The 17135-nt window shown below is 44.9% G+C and overlaps 1 protein-coding gene and 1 long non-coding RNA gene across 5 annotated transcripts; one reads left to right on the forward strand and one right to left on the reverse strand.

Moving 5' to 3' along the window:
* Window positions 1-8887: 8887 nt before the first annotated feature.
* LOC309361519 (stomatin-like) lies at window positions 8888-14269 on the reverse strand. 4 transcript variants are annotated; one of them, XM_081896626.1, is made up of 7 exons: window positions 14097-14269; window positions 13497-13600; window positions 12173-12242; window positions 11676-11758; window positions 11292-11495; window positions 9936-10070; window positions 8888-9256 (listed from the first exon to the last, which is right to left on the reverse strand). In XM_081896626.1, exons 1-7 carry the CDS (start codon window positions 14134-14136, stop codon window positions 9062-9064), a joined length of 831 nt encoding a protein of 276 aa, XP_081752752.1. In that variant the 5' UTR covers window positions 14137-14269; the 3' UTR covers window positions 8888-9061. The 4 variants fall into 4 exon arrangements, with proteins under 4 accessions (XP_081752752.1, XP_081752754.1, XP_081752753.1 ...); XM_081896628.1 differs by having other exon boundaries at window positions 13862-14248; XM_081896627.1 differs by lacking the exon at window positions 13497-13600 and having other exon boundaries at window positions 13862-14255.
* LOC309361580 lies at window positions 14239-16054 on the forward strand. Its single transcript, XR_014164526.1, has 3 exons — window positions 14239-14331; window positions 15620-15761; window positions 15981-16054. It is a non-coding gene; the product is annotated as an uncharacterized lncRNA (long non-coding RNA).
* Window positions 16055-17135: the final 1081 nt, after the last annotated feature.

The raw sequence follows: 17135 nt of genomic DNA on the forward strand, positions 1-17135 counted from the left end.
TTTTCTTTTCGTTAACTGAAGTTAGAAAGACCACCCTAGAGCGCAAAACAGCCGTGCAACCACAGGCTGTATGCCTGAGACTTTTCTAATCCCTGGATCCAGCAAATGTTGAAATCTAAGCAAGGTTTCAAATACCTGGAATAGTTATTCTAGCTTCCTGGTGAGGTAATGGCCTAATTATGTGCCCTTAAGGTAGCAGAATTAAGGACGCGGGTGGCGCTGTGGTCTAAACCGCAGAGCCTAGGGCTTGCCAATTGGAAGGTCGGCAGTTCAAACTCCCGTGACGGGGTGAGCTCCTGTCACTTGGTGCCTGCTCCTGCCAACCTAGCAGTTCGAAAGCACATCAAAGTGCAAATAGATAAATAGGTACCACTCCGGCAAGAAGATAAAACGGCGTTTCCGTGCGCTTCTCTGGTTCGCCAGAAGTGGCTTAGTCATGCTGGCCACATGACCCGGAAGCTGTACGCCGGCTCCCTCAGCCAGTAAAGTGAGATGAGCGCCACAACCCCAGAGTCGTCCATGACTGGACCTAACAGTCAGGGGTCCCTTTACCTTTAAGTGGCTCTGTGCCAGAAAACAAATGGGTGGGCCAACCTCCCTCAACTGGTTACAAAGACAAAGGCCAGAGTTGACAGTTGAGTGATGGGGGCTGGAAGGTAGAAGCAAGCTGCAGGCTGGGAAGCCAGGTAGTCAGAGCCATGCCTAATTTCTGTAGGAATCCAAGGCTGTGGCTATGGGAGAAGCAAGACTCTCTTGAGGTGTTAATGCTGTGAACCTCTCAATCATAGGCTCATGTATATGTGTAAATAAACCATATTGCATAAAGACACCACTGTCTCCATTATCCCTCATTCCAAAGGAAACCAAACCCTGGGTAAAAGCCCAAAACTCCAGGAATCTCACACTGGTTTGGCATGTGTTTAATAGACATACATCTACAGCAAACCTAAAAAGCAACCATCTGTGTCTTACCAACCTATCTGGAAGAACATTTGATTTGCTTGATTGTATATCTTGTTTATTACATTTCCCCCATACTTTAATTTTCAATATATGAATGGTAATTTCCAGGATATTCAACCAGTTGTCAGAGAGAAAACATAGAATTCTTTATTATTGCATATTCCTCAGGCATATGTTTGGTTTGGACTAGTTTACATTCATATGAATAATATTGTTATTCAAGTTATGTTTAATTAATAATGGGGGGAGTTGTTGTTGTTGTTGTTGTTGAGTCATTTAGTCGTCTCTTCGTGACCCCCTGGACCAGAGCACGCCAGGCATTCCTGTGTTCCATTGCCTCCGCAGCTTGGTCAAACTCACGTTGGTAGCTTCGAGAACACTGTCCAACCATCTCGTCCTCTGTTGTCCCCTTCTCCTCGTGCCTGCAATCTTTCCCAATATCAGGGTCTGAAGGTGCCCTGAGTAGTTCTTGGTGATAACCGGGGTGGGGAGAGTCACTTTTTAATAATGCTTCAGTCTGAGTGCTCAGAAAAAAAGAAGAAAATATGAGTGCTCAGCTGTGTGAGAGCATTCAATTTAAGTAGGGAATGCATCTATTCTTTTGGGGAATGTTATTTACCAGGAACATATGTACAGCTAGATGGATAAGGGAAAAGTCAAGAGAGTGAAGATGAATGTAAGGATAACTAGGAGCCACTCAAACACCTGGAGGCCTTGGCCAGGCTTCTCTGGAGGGGCTGAAAAGGGCACATACATTTGGAAGTAAATATAATTCAATTATTTTTCTCTTTCATTCTCTCTCTTCCATACCCGGCAGGGAGGGAAATTCGTAACTGCAGTGATCATGGAGCCCAAGAAAGTAAAGGACAAATGTTGAAAATCCAATGGGGGCCATTTTAACCTCCCAGGATATTGTGTGACTTACTTTAAGGAACACAGGAACTTCAAAGTAAGACGGCAACCATTGCCTTATAACTATTGTAAGAACAATCTTGTGAGCTCAAAACACCCCACCATGCAATTCTAAACTCATTTACCCATCAAATAAGTCCAGATAAGTTTAATTTGAGTTACTCATTAGTAGGTGTGTAGGACTGCAACATGTTGGTCTCACATCAAAGTTTCATTAAAGTGTGACCCCAAAATTTTGGATCCCCTCCCAACTAATGCCAATGTTTTTTGCTCATTTTGTACTGCAAACCATGTGTTTTGTGCCACCCCCAACGGAGTACTTGATACTCAACCCAGGGTTATAAATTGACACCCCAAAATCCAATTTTTTATAATCTACTTCATACTGATGCCAAAGTTTTGTCCTAGTTTTGTGATGTAAAGTAAGTCGTCTTTCCTGTCCTGCCCCCCATCTGGTGCAATCCACAGAAAAAAATAGCAATACAAGCTTTTAAATGTTTGTTTAAAAAATAATTTATTGTAATCTCGTGAAATAAAAAGATACAAATACATATAACAAGGTGGGGGGAAAGGCACGAGGCTTGAATGGCAATTCCTGCATGGATGAGATTGGAAAAGATGGAGGGGGAGATAGGGGCTGTTGTTGCTTTTTTTGCTATTATTTTTGTTAACATTTATGATTACAAGGATTTGGTTGGTTAAGTTCGGTTGATTGCAGTGTGTGGCTTGTTTGTACGTTGGGGGGGGGGGAGCTTGGGTCAAGTTAACCACACTGACGTGGTCGTTGTTTTGTTGTGCAGCTACGTGATATAGGGGAACCTTTATTGGAAAAGGTGGGGTGGAGAGATCTATTTTTGTTATTATTTTTGTTAACGTTTATGATTGCAAGGATTTAAACATGTGCTTATAAAGTAAGGGTTCAGAATCTCTCTCCTCGCCCCCCTTGACTATAGAAATATATAAGTGAGCGTTTTTAAACAAAACGGGACAGGAAATCTGCGGCGATGAGGTTCAAGATAACGTGGATGCTGCTGCAACAATGGAGGACGGGAAGGCTGCTCTGAGCTATACATGCACCTTTATGTCAGGAGAGAAACACCATTCCCTCACTAGATTTGAATATGAAAAGCCCGTAAGTGCCCGAGCACATAAAACATATAAAAACCTTGCCTCCGAGAAAAAGAAAAATCCCCGTCATGTAATTAATAAAGAATCTGTGCAGTTCTGGTGAGAGCGTCTTACCTCGACGCCATCTTCTTCCTTCCACCCCAACCCCCTCCTTACTATTATTACTACTACTACTACTATTATTTATTTATATTGAATATTATATACCGCCCTATACCCGGAGGTCTCAGATTGATGGGATTAAAGGAATAAAAAACTATTAATGAACTATAAGGAAGCGAATTAAAATTTGGACTGTTGGATCGTTGGACAATTTATGACGGAGGAATTAAAAGCAAACCGGGCAGAAAGGAGCAGATTTTCCTGCACAGAGAGCTGGAAAGTCTTAACGGTGGGGCAAATCTGCTCGAGTGCCTCGGATCGCGGGGAGAGGCTGTAATAAGAACTTGAACTGTGAAGGCCCCGCCCTGCCGCCGCCGATTATGGGCTGGTTGGAAAATGCACCAAGCGAGATGGTCGACCTTTGAGTTCCTGCTGTAAAAAAGAAAAGGAAAAGACCCCCGTTTACATGCGACGAGGGAAAGGGAGTTGAGCAGCAAGAAGATTATACACGCAGATGAAAGGAGAGGAATCTTTATTCAATGTTATATAATATTATTCAATAATTCAGCAGGGGCTGAATAAGTAACCTCACTCCCTGAAATTGGAAATGTTAATTTAATATATGTGCAGGAATTGATTGATGGATAGCTGTTTGAAAGGGAGTTTTTTTTAAAAAAAGCAAATATAATGTACTGGAAGTTTATTCGTAATGTTTGAAGGCAAACTAGAAATAATTGGGGAATATGATGCAGCACTAAGAACTACTGACATATCTAGGAGGGTGTGTGGGAAGTCAGATTTGGAAAAATGTTAAACTGGTGTTTCTTTGGAAAAATGTTAAATTTGGTTCAGTTAGTGGCCTGTTTGTAAAAAATTGAAAATCAATAAAAAAGATTTGACAGAAAAACTAGAACACTGAAATAATAATAATAGAAAAAGGTCAACAAGAGCATACATACATACAATCAGTGTTCTGGAAAATAGCACCAACCATTTGAGGAGCGTCCAATTGACATGCAATTGGTGACGTGCGGGTCCGGCAGAACGAGAGAGGACATGCTCATGTGTGTGTGTGCCACTGGCAAAAGTGGGCAATTGATGCAAGATAAACAAAGGCTGGAGGTGTTAACAGTTGTATATCAAGGTATCGAAGTCACCACAATTTTTTGGTTCGAGGGCAGAGGTGTCTACTTGGCATAATCAGTGGGTGTCTTTCGCAGATGACAGCCGTTCATGGAATCTTCTGTTTCCGGAGTCGCTGTCTTCCGCAGAGGATGGTTGTAGTTCCAGATCCTCTGATGTTGACCTTGCTGGTTTGCGGCCACTGCAGTGATCTGTACTGAGGCGAAAGGGACTAATTTCAGCAATGTAAAATCCAAGTAGCCCACCAGATTTCTTTGTTCAGAACTCACAGCATGAGCTGTGGTGTAGCATGGGAGGGGCATGGGGGACATGGCCCCAGGCGCAGAACATGGGGGTCCCCCCGTGAACCAGATATCCCTCCCCCCCATTCTCGCGCCCTGCCAGAGGCGGGGGCTGATGGCTGCGGAGGGTGAAGATCTCTGCGTGTCCTGCCATGTGTGTCCTGCATTCCCAGCCGCAACTCCTCCTTCCCTGGGTCAGGAAGGAGGGCAGCTGTGGGGCACCCAGCTGAGGCTCCCCCTTCCCTGGGTCAAGGCTGACCTGGGGGCAGAGAGCAGCTGCGGTGTCCAAACCATCATCCGGGACAGTAGTGCCCCCTAGGTAAAGGTAAAGGGACCCCTGACCATTAGGTCCAGTCGTGACCGACTCTGGGGTTGCGGCGCTCATCTCACTTTATTGGCTGAGGGAGCCGGTGTACAGCTTCCGGGTCATGTGGCCAGAATGACTAAGCTGCTTCTGGCGAAACCAGAGCAGCGCACGGAAACGCCGTTTACCTTCCTGCCGGAGCGGTACCTGTTTATGTACTTGCACTTTGACGTGCTTCCGAACTGCTAGGTTGGCAGGAGCAGGGACTGAGCAACGGGAGCTCACCCTGTTGCAGGGTTTCGAAGCGCCAGCCTTCTGATTGACAAGTCCTAGGCTCTGTGGTTTAACCCACAGTGCCACCTGTGTCTCACAGTACCCCCTAGCCCTCCCTCAAATCAAATTAAAAGCAGTTAAAAGCCACCTTGAAAATGACACGCAACACAACATTCCTAAAATCTGTGTGTGTGATGGTAAATTGATGCCCACCCCCTGTGGCATATTACCAGACGGGTGGTGCAGGAAATGCACCAGGCAGTAGAGCCTATGGAATGGAGGAAGAGTGCCTATCTTGGGGCCAGAGGGTTGTTGGCCCCTTAAAGGCTTTGAAGTTCTAACAAACTGTGTTGTCCCATCCTTCTTCGAACAGAGCTCATAAGGGCTTGTCCACAGCTCCGTATGACCCACCCGCACCCGTGTTTTCTAGGCACGGGACAAGTGGAAGTGTGGGTGAGCCCTGAGATCCCATTGTGGTGTAAACACGAGGGCAGGGGAAGTAGTCACTTTAAACAGAATCTATTTACAGCTGGGTCATGCAATGAAACGTTGCAGTCTGGAGTGCTGCCCTTCGGGATTTCAGCCACTCCATTTCTATCCCGCCCCCGCCAAGCATTCAACCTTCCATGGCTGCATTCAGTCGTCTTTAGGCTACTTTTTGTATCACTCCCCTCCACCAAGGTGGGTGTTGTTGTTTGTTGTTGTTGTTGTTGTTGTTTTTTAAATCAAAATCAAAAAACAATAACAACAATTATTCTGTGCTTCTGTAATCCTTGGGCTTATGGTCTTGCAGGCAATGCATTCCTTCCAGGCTTACCTTCTTTCCCAGGCAGGATATTTCAGAGGGTTTGTGCAGCCTGCTGGTGCCATTCCATGTCAGGACCCAAGGCACAAAGGCATGAAACTGCCACCAGCGGACCCAGCATGGATGTTGGAAGCTCCAGGGAGGGCTGAGGAGAGACCCAGAGAAGTTAGTTAGGACAAGAAGCCAGTGTATAGGCAGTGCTCTGGTTCACTAAATGTTGTTAGACTGTCATCACCACCACCACCTCAAGACAGTGGCTGAAAACAGTGCTTTCCTCCCTAAAAAATATGTTTAGGGGTACCTCATTTTCCTACTCATATTGAAATACTGCCCCTCAATGATGCCAAACTTAGATTCACAAAATGTTTAGGGGTATGTGTACCCCTGAATATATATTCAGCACTGGCTGAATATATATATTTCTTTTTCTGTCTCTTCCTTTCCATGTTAAACTAGATTAGAGGGGGCCAGCCTCCCCCCAGAGTTGATGAGCATTCCCATTCCAAATGGTGTGTGTGTGTGTGTGTGTGTGTGTGTGTGTGTGCACTGTGTCATGTGATCAAGTATGTGCCCCCCGCATATTTCTTTCAATTTGGCACCCCTAATTATATATAATACTAACATTTCCTTTAGAGCCTTCATTATTCTCTGCCAAAAACTTGCCTTTCTTTGACCTTTGATAGCTATTTGCCAAAGTTTGTGATTCTGGACCCTAGAGCTAAGTACACTAGAAATGTCAACATTCACTTACAGCCAGAAGTTTGCCAGATGCCATCTTGTCAACAAAATAAGCAAAGATCACCACAGCAGATCTCTCTAAACCCTGTATGTGCTGAGGATACAAGAACCTCAAGAACCTCAGTTCAAACGGATGCACATTTCGTTGCTAAGCAATGGCTGTTGGTGACATCAAATGCACAGCCACCACACCAAGGTTCTACAAGGGTCAGTGTGGCATAGCAGTTAGTGCTGAACTAGGACCTGGGATACTAGGGTTCAAATCCCCAGGGACTCAGTCTTGAGCCAGTCGTTCCCTCTCAGCCCAACCTGCCCTACAGGGTTGTTGTGAAGATAAAATGAGAAGAAGGAGAAATATGTATGTCACTTTGAACTCCTTGGAGGAAAACTAGGATATAAATGTCTTAAACAGATCAATAAACATAACAGCCATGCAGTTCTCTTAAACTGCATTTTGTACTTGAGGTTCATCTATGCTTGTTGTACAACTAGATTGACAATATCACTTCCAATTTGCCTGACTTGGGACACAGCTTCAAGATTGAAAGTTTTTGTTTCAGCTTATTTTGCATGTGAACAGATTGGCTTCATAAGGACGCAGACTTGTTTCAACCACGCTCTCCTGTATCTAGGATTATTTCATGTTGCTAAATACCTGGGACATGCTCATAGGCTTGCAATGTATTCAGAGCCACACTGTCTGTCTCTGATGCTGGGGGCTACATACGCAAGTGTTAAAACGCTGAAGTCATTCATAAAATGATAGGACTGTAGAGTTGGAAGGGACCCTAAGGGTCATTTTGTGCAACCCCTTGTAATGTAGGAATCACAGACCATTTGCCCCTCGGTGTGTTTCAAGTCACTTTTTAATGTTGCTGTACACACAACATAGAAGCCCTTCTTCCTGTGATTCCTCCATGAAAAGTCCAGAGAATGGCAACATGAGAATGGGCCTTTTACGCGGTGGCTCCCCACTTGTGGAATGCTTTCACTAGGGAGGCACCAGGCAAAAACATTCCTCTCTTCCCAGGCCTTTATCCATGGCCTTTTAAAATGTGTGTGTGGTATTGTTTTTGTTTGTTACTATGGTGTGTATTTTTATATTGTAAACCACCCTGTGATCCTCAGATGAAGGGCAGCATTGAAATTTTAACAACAACCACCACCTGATTTGTTCCACCATACCAAGCTCCTTTTAAAGAAAACTGGCATCTGAGCGTGTGCAACAGTTTTCTCAAATGTACACACCTCCGGATGGAAGATGGTTTGAGGGAATTGCACCAAGCAGCAGTATTTCCCAAGACATTATAGGACACCTAAGAATTGTAGGTAAGTTCATTTGTACTTGGCTTCAAACACCAGCAGTGGGAGATTACTGGGTGCAAACAATAATGTGTGCTCTGCTTAAGTTGGTGGCCACCATCGCATCTTGTGATAGGAAGTTTCATAGTTAAAACATGCCCTATACTGAATCGCCCATCATTCAGGTTCTTTAAATATCTCTCTGTGTGTATTGGGCTGCAGGGATGTAGGGACAGAGGAAGCTGCCTTAGACTGCATATACACTCCCATTGACTCTGCATCTAGTGCATCCCACAGCTTTTTGGGGAGGCAGTATACATACGTTAGCCACAATTCATATTCCTCCTCGTGTTTCTTATGAAATACTGCATCTTGATATGTTTTTTTTCTCCAAACCTCCTTCCATCTGGATTGGGAAAAAGAATCACCTTGTTGTGTTTTAAGCTGGTAATGTCTACACAGTCTTATATAGACCGAACTGGTCCATCTACCTCAGTACAGTCTACAGCGACTGGCAGTGGCTCTCCAGGGTTTCAGACAGGAAGTCTTCTCCAGCCCTACCTAGAGATGCCAGGGGTTGAACCTGGGACCTTCTGAATGCAGCCTATAAGACCCTTAGAGCCAGTGTGGTGTAGTGGTTAAGAGCGGTGGACTCGTAATCTGGGGAACTGGGTTCGCTTCCCCGCTCCTCCACATGCAGCTGCTGGGTAACCTTGGGCTAGTCTCACTTCTCTGAAGTCTCTCAGTCCCACTCACCTCACAGAATGTTTGTTGTGGGGGAGGAAGGGAAAGGAGAATGTTAGCCGCTTTGAGACTCCTTAGGGTAGTGATAAAGTGGGATATCAAATCCAAACTCTTCTTCTTCTTCTTCTTAGAAATCAGAAATTGGACAAAGGGGGACAAAAGGGAGATGCACAGATGACTGAGAATACAGGGTTAAAATCAGTAACTTTATTCCTGTTTGGGAAGAGAAGTGAAAAAACAAAATGTAAAAAAACCCTCTGCTAACAAACAATTAAATTAATGTTCCTTTGTCCAACACTGCATTGCACTTTTAAGAAAATCTGGGCTCCTGAGAAACAGCCCCTCATCCTGCATCTACATCCCCAGTTAACGTTTTGTTCCAATGAGACATTGCAGCATATCCAATGGCAGCGGAAATATAATGGTAGAGTTCTTCTCAGCAGCGATAGTGGTCAGAGTCTGTAGGTAGCGAAGCTGGAGGGCTGCAGGAGACTCTGTGATCACAATGGCGGCTTCCTTCAAGGCCAGGGAGGAGTTCCTTTCACCTTCTGCTGCAATCACCTAGAAGGGAAGAAATTCCAGGTAAGGAGTTTGGAGTTTTACATCAGGGTGGCCTTATGTAACAGCTGCACCCATTCCTAAGTAAGTCAGACCTAGTCATAGAGATACATGCCACAGGCTAGGAATGAACTCATTCAGTTGAATGACTCTCACCTTATTTCGTTAATGAAAGCTAAGTCTGTCAGACATCTATAAAGAAAGTTAGAAAGCAAATATGCGGAGGCAATGTTCTAAGGCTTATTAGGCAGATGTGGAGGTGCTGCTGTGATTAAGGACACTATAGTCAATAACTGTTGCTAGGCAATAAGAAGGAATGGGAGACATTTCCTCTATCTTCCCCACCTGAAAGGAATAATTATCTTCCCAGGAGTTGCTCACAGCAAAAAGTACAGGTACAGGGACAAATAAATGACACCTTGTGCCTTTAATGGCTGTGGGACTAGGAAAAAAATGTAACAGTATGGAAACAGACTTGTGGGAAATGGAGACTTGGAGGGCCATATTTGGCCCTAGGGCCTGAGGTTCCCCAACCCTAATTTAAAGTCATAGACCCCAGGTTAATAGCCCTACAATGCCAATGTTGGCCTTTACTGTACTTCCTACTGCCCCTTTGCTGTCTTCTGGGTGATGAACTTTCTGGAAAGTCACCAGCTAAACCAAATCTATAGAACTCCTGTACCTTTGCTCTTGCTTCGCGGGTAGCTTCTGCTTCAGCAGCCATGGCTCTCTGGAGTTGGATGGGCAGCTTCACATCTTTGATCTCTACCCGCTCCACCTTTATACCCCAGTCATCTGTGGCTTCATCTAATGTGACCTGTTTATTAAATATATATAGATATGCAGGAATGCACTTGTCCATCAAGATATTATTATGCAAGAGGTCAGGCTGGTCCAATGGAGGTCACAGAAGCTGGGATAAAAACAGGGAACTATATTAACCCCATGGGTCAAATGGCTATCTTTACCCCACTCCTCCTGGACCACAGTTATGTCAGGTGACCTTTTTGCCCTTCAAAATCCCCTTCTGAAGCTCTGTTTGGAGTAGCACTTTGAAAAGGCCCGCAAGAGCATAAGATGAATCTGCTACATCAGCCAGTGTTCCATCTTGTCTAGCATCCAGGCGAACTAGATGCAGTGGTGGAGCTCCTTGCTCTGGCACTGGGGGTGGAGAGCAGGCAGGGGCATGGCTGGCGCACGTCCCGGGGGCGTGGCACGCCACCCACAGGGGCGTGGTGCGTGTCCCGGGGGCGTGGTGCACAGCCTGCAGGGGCATGGCACATGTCCTGGGGGCATGGCGTGGAGGGGCAGCTGTGATGGCACCCCACCAGGATTATGGTGCTGGTGGCGGTGCTCTGCCCCTGCCCCCCTCTTCCTCTACCAGTGACTAGATGTCTTAGCCCACAAGCAGGACATGAGCACAACAGCACTCTGCCCACCTGCAATTCCCAGCATCTGGTGTTCAGAGGGAGATTATCTCTGACAGTGGAGGTAGAACATAGCCATCAAGGCTAGCAGCCGTTTATAGTTTTGTCCTCGATGAATTTGACTAATCCCTTTTCAAAACCATCCAAGTTGGTGGCCATCACTGCTTCCTGTGGGAGCAAGCTCCATAGTTTAACCATGTGGTGCATGAAGAAGTCCTTTCTCTTATCTGCCCTGCATCTTCCAACATTCAGCCTCATTAAGGTCAACGCCTGCTGAGTGCTTTAATTCCAAACACCAACAGAATGCTACTGTTAGATTATATAGTTCTATCTCCAAGTAACGTATACCCTTCACACTATAGATAGACCAGTGCTTATAATCCTGTTTATAATCCAAAGACAGTTGTTGTTTATCAACAAGCAGTCACATTCCAGCATTTCATGCATCTGAAATTAATTAAAAAACATGCCGTGTTCTACATGCTTTCTGCTCGTCCCGACATATAAGTCAAAGCTTTTTTTGTTAGTCATATCCCCTCAGAACAGACTTTCAATTCCATACTCCAAATGGGGACGTGAATCACCCCACAACTCAGCCGTTGCTGTCATACCTGCATGCTGTGGGCGATTTCCTCCCGGTCAGAGAGGATCTGAGAGAGGCTCTTGGTCCCAAGAACGTTCCTCAATGTGGTCTGAGCCAGGAGCCGAGTGGCTGAGTCTGCATAAGCAACATTTGTCACAGAGAGGATGGCGTTCTGAACTCGGTAGTAAACCACACCGTCCACAAGAACCGTCACTGAATCTTTGGTAAGAATCTAGGGTAGAAACAGGAGCAGAAGGAGTTACAAAATAAAGCAATGAGTCAAAGCATGTTTCTAGTAGCAGCTGCTAAGAACATGTCAGGAGGAACCAACTGCAAGCAGATGAGTTATTAGACAATGATTCTATATGGTATTCAAAAGAGATGAAAGAGGTCAAGGACCAGAAATACTTACTTCCTGGGGGGCTATATCAAATGACACAGTCCTCATGTCTACTGTGACAACATTGTCTATGCAGGGCAGGATTAAATAGATACCTGCAGGAAAAGAAATTATAACCACCACTGGAGACGTAGGTTTGTACAATTATAGTGTATTAATGCACTCTGTCCCCCTTGTTCAACAAACCTGCTAACTTCTTTTCCAGTTAGTAAAGTGACAGGGAAATGCATTGAAAACTGTCACGACCACACCATATATTAGCGCACAGCCAACCCTGAAGAATCCTGGGAGCTGCGGTTTACCCTCTGCAGAGCTGCAGACCCCAGCGTCTTTAACAAACCACAGTTCCCAGGATTCCTTGGGGGAAGCCATGTGCTTTAAATTAATTGTATGGACCTGACCTGAATGAGATGGTCCTTGGATTCGTGGGTAGGCCAATGGCAAAGGTAAAGAGAGGAGAAACTTGCAGCAAAATCCTGTTATATGCTAGAACATAATATAATACTCACCAGGGCCTTTTGCACCTTTTAGGATGTGTCCTAGTCTAAAGATGACAGCTCGCTGATATTCCATGACAATCTGAAATGAAGGGACAGCGGGGAGTCACATATAATATCCTAGAGAGTTTTTGCCACCACACACGTTTCAGATTATACATTCCCACCAGCGGCTGGAGAGCAAGAGGAGCCGGGGCAACCACAGAGCACATAAAACTTTTACCACCCCCCTGCTCTGCTTTTGCTGCTGCTCCCCCTTGAAAGGAAGGGATAGATGCTGGAACACACAGCAGCTGCCCTTGACATCACACTTCTTGGTGGAGTGGAGATTTTTAAAAACAAACAGTGGGGTGTTGTGAATTATTTTGGGACTATGGAGGGCGCTGTTAGTCTTTTTATTTTTATGTATTAGTAAGTGGGAATATTTCTTTATTGTTTACATACTGCTAACTTTTTTCCTATTACTATTATGTGTGTGTCTTGTTTTGTTTCCCTAATAAATTGTATGAAACAATGTGTTTCATTGTTTCGCCCCCCTTTTCTATGGTGTAATGTATTTATGCATATACATTTCTTCAGTGTAAGTTGCTTTGAGACCTTTTGAGTGATAAGTGATTAATAAAGAAAATAATAATAATAATAATAATAATAATAATAATAATAATGATTTAATAAATGCAAATTGTATTTGCAATGTCCATGCTTGCTGTTTACAGGGTAGAACAGCTGTCCCAGAAGTTTGAATAATGAAGCACGGTGACTTTTGGCAATGCTTGAAGCTGGGTTATACAAGCAGTGGGGGCTGGTGCCCATTAAGGCTGGTGGGACAGAATACAGGGAGCCCAACATCAGGTAGCACCAGAACCCATAACAGGTGGAGCCATTCTACCTTCTTCTGAATTCTGCAAGGGCAATACTGAGATTGAAGAGGAGTACGTTGACAGGCAGTGCCCCCCCCCCCGTATAAATACAGTGGTACCTTGGCTTGCAGCCATTTTGGATTACAACCACGTCAAACCCGGAAGTGTGTGTCCCCTGTTTTATTATTACAACCCATTTTTTGGGGGGGGGGATTTCAACCCATTTTTGGGGGGGAGGCCTCATTAGCGAAAGTGCCCCTTAGGTTACAACCTGTTCTGGTTTACAACCGGACCTCTGGAACGGATTATGGTTGTAAACCAAGGTACCACTGTAAGGAAGAAGACAGGCAGGTGGGGGCCAGTTGAAGAGCAGTACCCCATTTGCCCTAATGGACCATTCAACCCCTAGCAACCATAATAGCAGCATAAAATCTCAGAAGCAGAACTGCTTCCCAATGAACTCTCTTCTTATTTACCTCAAAGCAGAGAAATGCAGACAAAGGGAAGGTCAGAAGGAAGAACAAGAAGGAAAAGAGGACCAGGATCCAGCCACATGCCCCAAGGTCTCCGCTGGAGTTCTCTAGAGGTGAGGAGAGGCACACAAATTTGGAACGTGTATATAGTTATGTTATTTCTGTTAAAAAAGAAAAGCAAAAATTCTGCAGCCAGAAGGGGGGAAAACAATGGTTGTGATCACTACAAAAATAAAACATTTGCCTGGGAAAACTTTTGGCCTTCCAGATATTATTATTACTGATTATCCTCCCTGCACCCAAAGGACCCAGGGTGGGTTACTACAGTTAAATCAGAATATTAAAAAAAAATAATTTAAGCAACTTACAGAAATAAGGTGGGTCCTAAAAATACGCATCGTGGGTGTCAAAACCTGTTGTCAGATTCCAACTCCTACCAGCCACAGGGAGGCCCACACGCTGCAGGATGAAAGCAAACGCCCTTCCCCGTTGCCTGTCCCTTAGTAAGGCAGACTGCTCTTTTACAAGGCAGTTCCATTTAGCCACCATTGCTATTGACTCATTTTTAAAGCATTGGCTTCCGCCTTCATAAATCTGCCTCACCGTTAAACCTGGCGTTCTCCTGCTTCTCCCGGGCGTTCATCCCCTTAACCTCCACCAGGACACCGACCGACTTGCCCAGCTTGGCGATTTGCTGCAGCCCCGGAGCAACAGGAGCTCCGGATCAGAGCCTAGCTTGCTCAGGGGTCGACGGCGGTTGCTCCACCAACGCTCGATCTGCCTCTCTTTCTTCCGACCAGCCCGACGGCCCGTGACGACCCCCGACGGCTCCTCCTGGGTCCGCACTGCACGTTGTCCCCTTGGCAGAGGGAACGCGCGACAGTCCTGCTTTGCGTTCCCATTAAAACCCCATATTACAAAGCGTATAGAGGACGCGGCTCTCGGAGCGCGCACTGAGCGCTTTGCCCCGTGGAATCCACTGGGGAAGGAAGGCCAGTCATTCAGCCGCCTAGGGTGCAAACCTCAGAGGGGGCACAGTTTTATACATATGAGTTTTTGTTATATCTTATAAATTTCTGACAACGTTTTTCTTTTTAGCTTTTGAAGAATTTCATCATATCCACCAGTCTGTTTTTGGAAATTGAAGTTAGCAAAGCGGGTCGGGGAGGGAGCGGGCAGGCGCAAGTACTTAGCCTTGCCTAGGGCGCAAAATTAGTCTGGCGCCGGCGCGGCCGATAACTTGCTTAACACGCGCTGGATCGCTCAGGTTTGCTTACTTGGGAGTGCAGCCCCTCTTGGGGCTTCCTTACTTCCTAGTAAAGGTGCACAGGACTGAGCTGCAACAACTACAGCTTCTGGTTGGCCACTGTGGGGACAGGATGCTGGGCCTTTGGCCTAATCCAGTGGACTCTTCTTATGTCGCTATTTTAAAAAGGCAATCCTATGCATTCTACTCGGAAGTAAAAGCCTCGTTGAGTTTAATGGGGTTTAGTCCAAGGTACAAGACTTCAATCTCTTCATCTCCGCCTGCAGTGCTAATATTGTAGAAAAACAGGTGCCAGAACTCCTCATGAATGGCAATTGCGTCCACCTGAGAGGTGCTGGAACTGAGTTCCTGTGAGTTCCCCCTTTTAAAAAAGCTCCTGCCCGCCTGCCCCCCCCATCAGAGCAGCCAGTTTAAACTGCTTAGAGCATGGCAAACTAAGGCCCTGGGGGCCAGATTTGGCCCAATTGCCTTCTAAATCCGGCCCGCGGACGGTCCAGGAATCAGCGTGTTTTTACATGAGTAGAATGTGTGCTTTTATTTAAAATGCACCTCTGGGATATTTGTGGGGGCTGCCTGGTGTTTTTACATAAGTAGAATGTGTGCTTTTATTTAAAATGCACATCTGGGTTATTTGTGGGGCATAGGAATTCGTTCATATATATTTTTTCAAAATATAGCCCGCCCGCCCCCCCACAAGGTCTGAGGGACCTGAAAAAGTTTGCTAACCCCTGGCTTAGAGCACTGGTTCTCAATGGTTGTGGCAGGAGAGGGAGGCAAGGAGAGGGTGGGAAGATTCAAGGACAAATAAACATTTTAACTGTAGTGTAGTATTGTAGCAAAATGTTTATCTTATTTGCAGAATACGGATAAATGTCTTTTCAAAATGAGAGCAAGAGCATCAGGCGATACCAAGGACAATCCTAGTTGTGATCCATAATCACTCTTTGAACACAGTGGAGAAGACTTGCTTAATGTGAAACCAGTGAGATTACCCAGCAAAAGTAAGCTCATACTTCTCATTGAGTTTGTATACATATTTAAGGTGCTTATATAAGAAGATCATTTATCATTATAATTTGGGAATGACTCACGTTCTTTTGTAGCTGCACAAAGAACGTGGCATGCACTATCTGGATGTCCTGTAATCATGTTATAAAGTAGTTGTGGTGTAGATTATAAATCAAGCAGCGCTGAGAGTTGTTTCTTTTCATTTCCCCAAGTATTTTTTTACAGTCAAAAATCCGGTGTGGTGTGTGAGCAAATTTTTATTCTGAAGGTGCTGCCTGGAGAAAAAAGTGTGAGAAGCACTGGCTTAGATGGTTGTTTTCATTGCTGCTGCTACTGTGCAGTGTATAAACCTTGTTATATAAAACTAAATAAACCAAGAGTGCTTTAAAGACTAACAAATTTATTGTGGGATAATCTTTTGTGGGCTGGATTCTAGTCATCAAAAAGTATTGTGTTATTATTATCAGTTATATTATGATCAGTTAAATTTGTATCCGGCCCTTTCTCTTTAAAGCAGCCTAGGACAGCAAACATCAAAATGCTAGAACAATGCAATTTAAAGCAAAATAAAAACGTATTTTAAACATTTTATAACAATGCAAAACTATTTTTTTAAAACCGCTTAGGACATCTAAAAACATCTAGAAGCAATCACTTGCCCTCACAGTTATTAATTTCATGTTTGCTGTGGCCAATATCCAACAGTCACCAAATGCCTGAGTAAACAGGAATGTTTTAAAAGTCCTCCTGCTAGCCAATAATGCACCTCACCAGGGAGGGCATTGCACAATGGGAAACCAGCACTGAGAAGGCCCTATAGCAAGTCAACACTAGTGATCAGGGGTTACTTTGACACCCCCCACTGTACTTCTCTGTACAGGGTCAGGCCATTTCCCAACAAATGCAGTACTGATGGAGATACCAGGGATTGAACCTGGGGCTATAAGAATACACTGCAGATGCTCTATCACTGATGTAGCTCACTTTCCCTTTCATATAGGAACTTAGGGAGCTATCTTATACCAAGTCAGACTAGTGGTCCATCTAGCTTAGCATTGCCTACACTGGCTGGCAGTGGCTCTCTGGGGTTTCTGACATGTTTCAGTCCTACCCAGAGAGGCCAGGCATTGAACATTGGACCTCCTGCATGCAAGCCAGAAGCTCTGCCACCAAGCAAATAACCCCTTCTCTGTCAAGCAGGGTGTGAATACCACAACACTCCTATGTTTGTCACCAGCATCTGACATACCGATCTGATACACTGCTGCCGAACATGGAGGTTCCACTTGCCCTTATTTAGAACTATTAATCTGACCTCTTCTCTTTTCAATTAATTTGTCTAATCCTTTAAAAAGATGAAAAACGTT

This window comes from Podarcis melisellensis, assembly GCF_964234715.1.
Source record: "Podarcis melisellensis genome assembly, chromosome: Z".
Lineage (NCBI taxonomy): Eukaryota > Metazoa > Chordata > Lepidosauria > Squamata > Lacertidae > Podarcis > Podarcis melisellensis.

Bases quoted from the DNA above. Each gene is read 5' to 3' on its own strand.
- LOC309361519 (XM_081896626.1), bottom strand. From the start codon at position 14,136: ATGAACGCCCGGGAGAAGCAGGAGAACGCCAGGTTTAACG. The intron at 13,601-14,096 runs GTGAGGCAGATT...CCTCACCTCTAG, and splicing joins GGAGAACGCCAGGTTTAACG to AGAACTCCAGCGGAGACCTT. The intron at 9,257-9,935 runs GTACAGGAGTTC...CTTCCCTTCTAG, and splicing joins CCCGCGAAGCAAGAGCAAAG to GTGATTGCAGCAGAAGGTGA.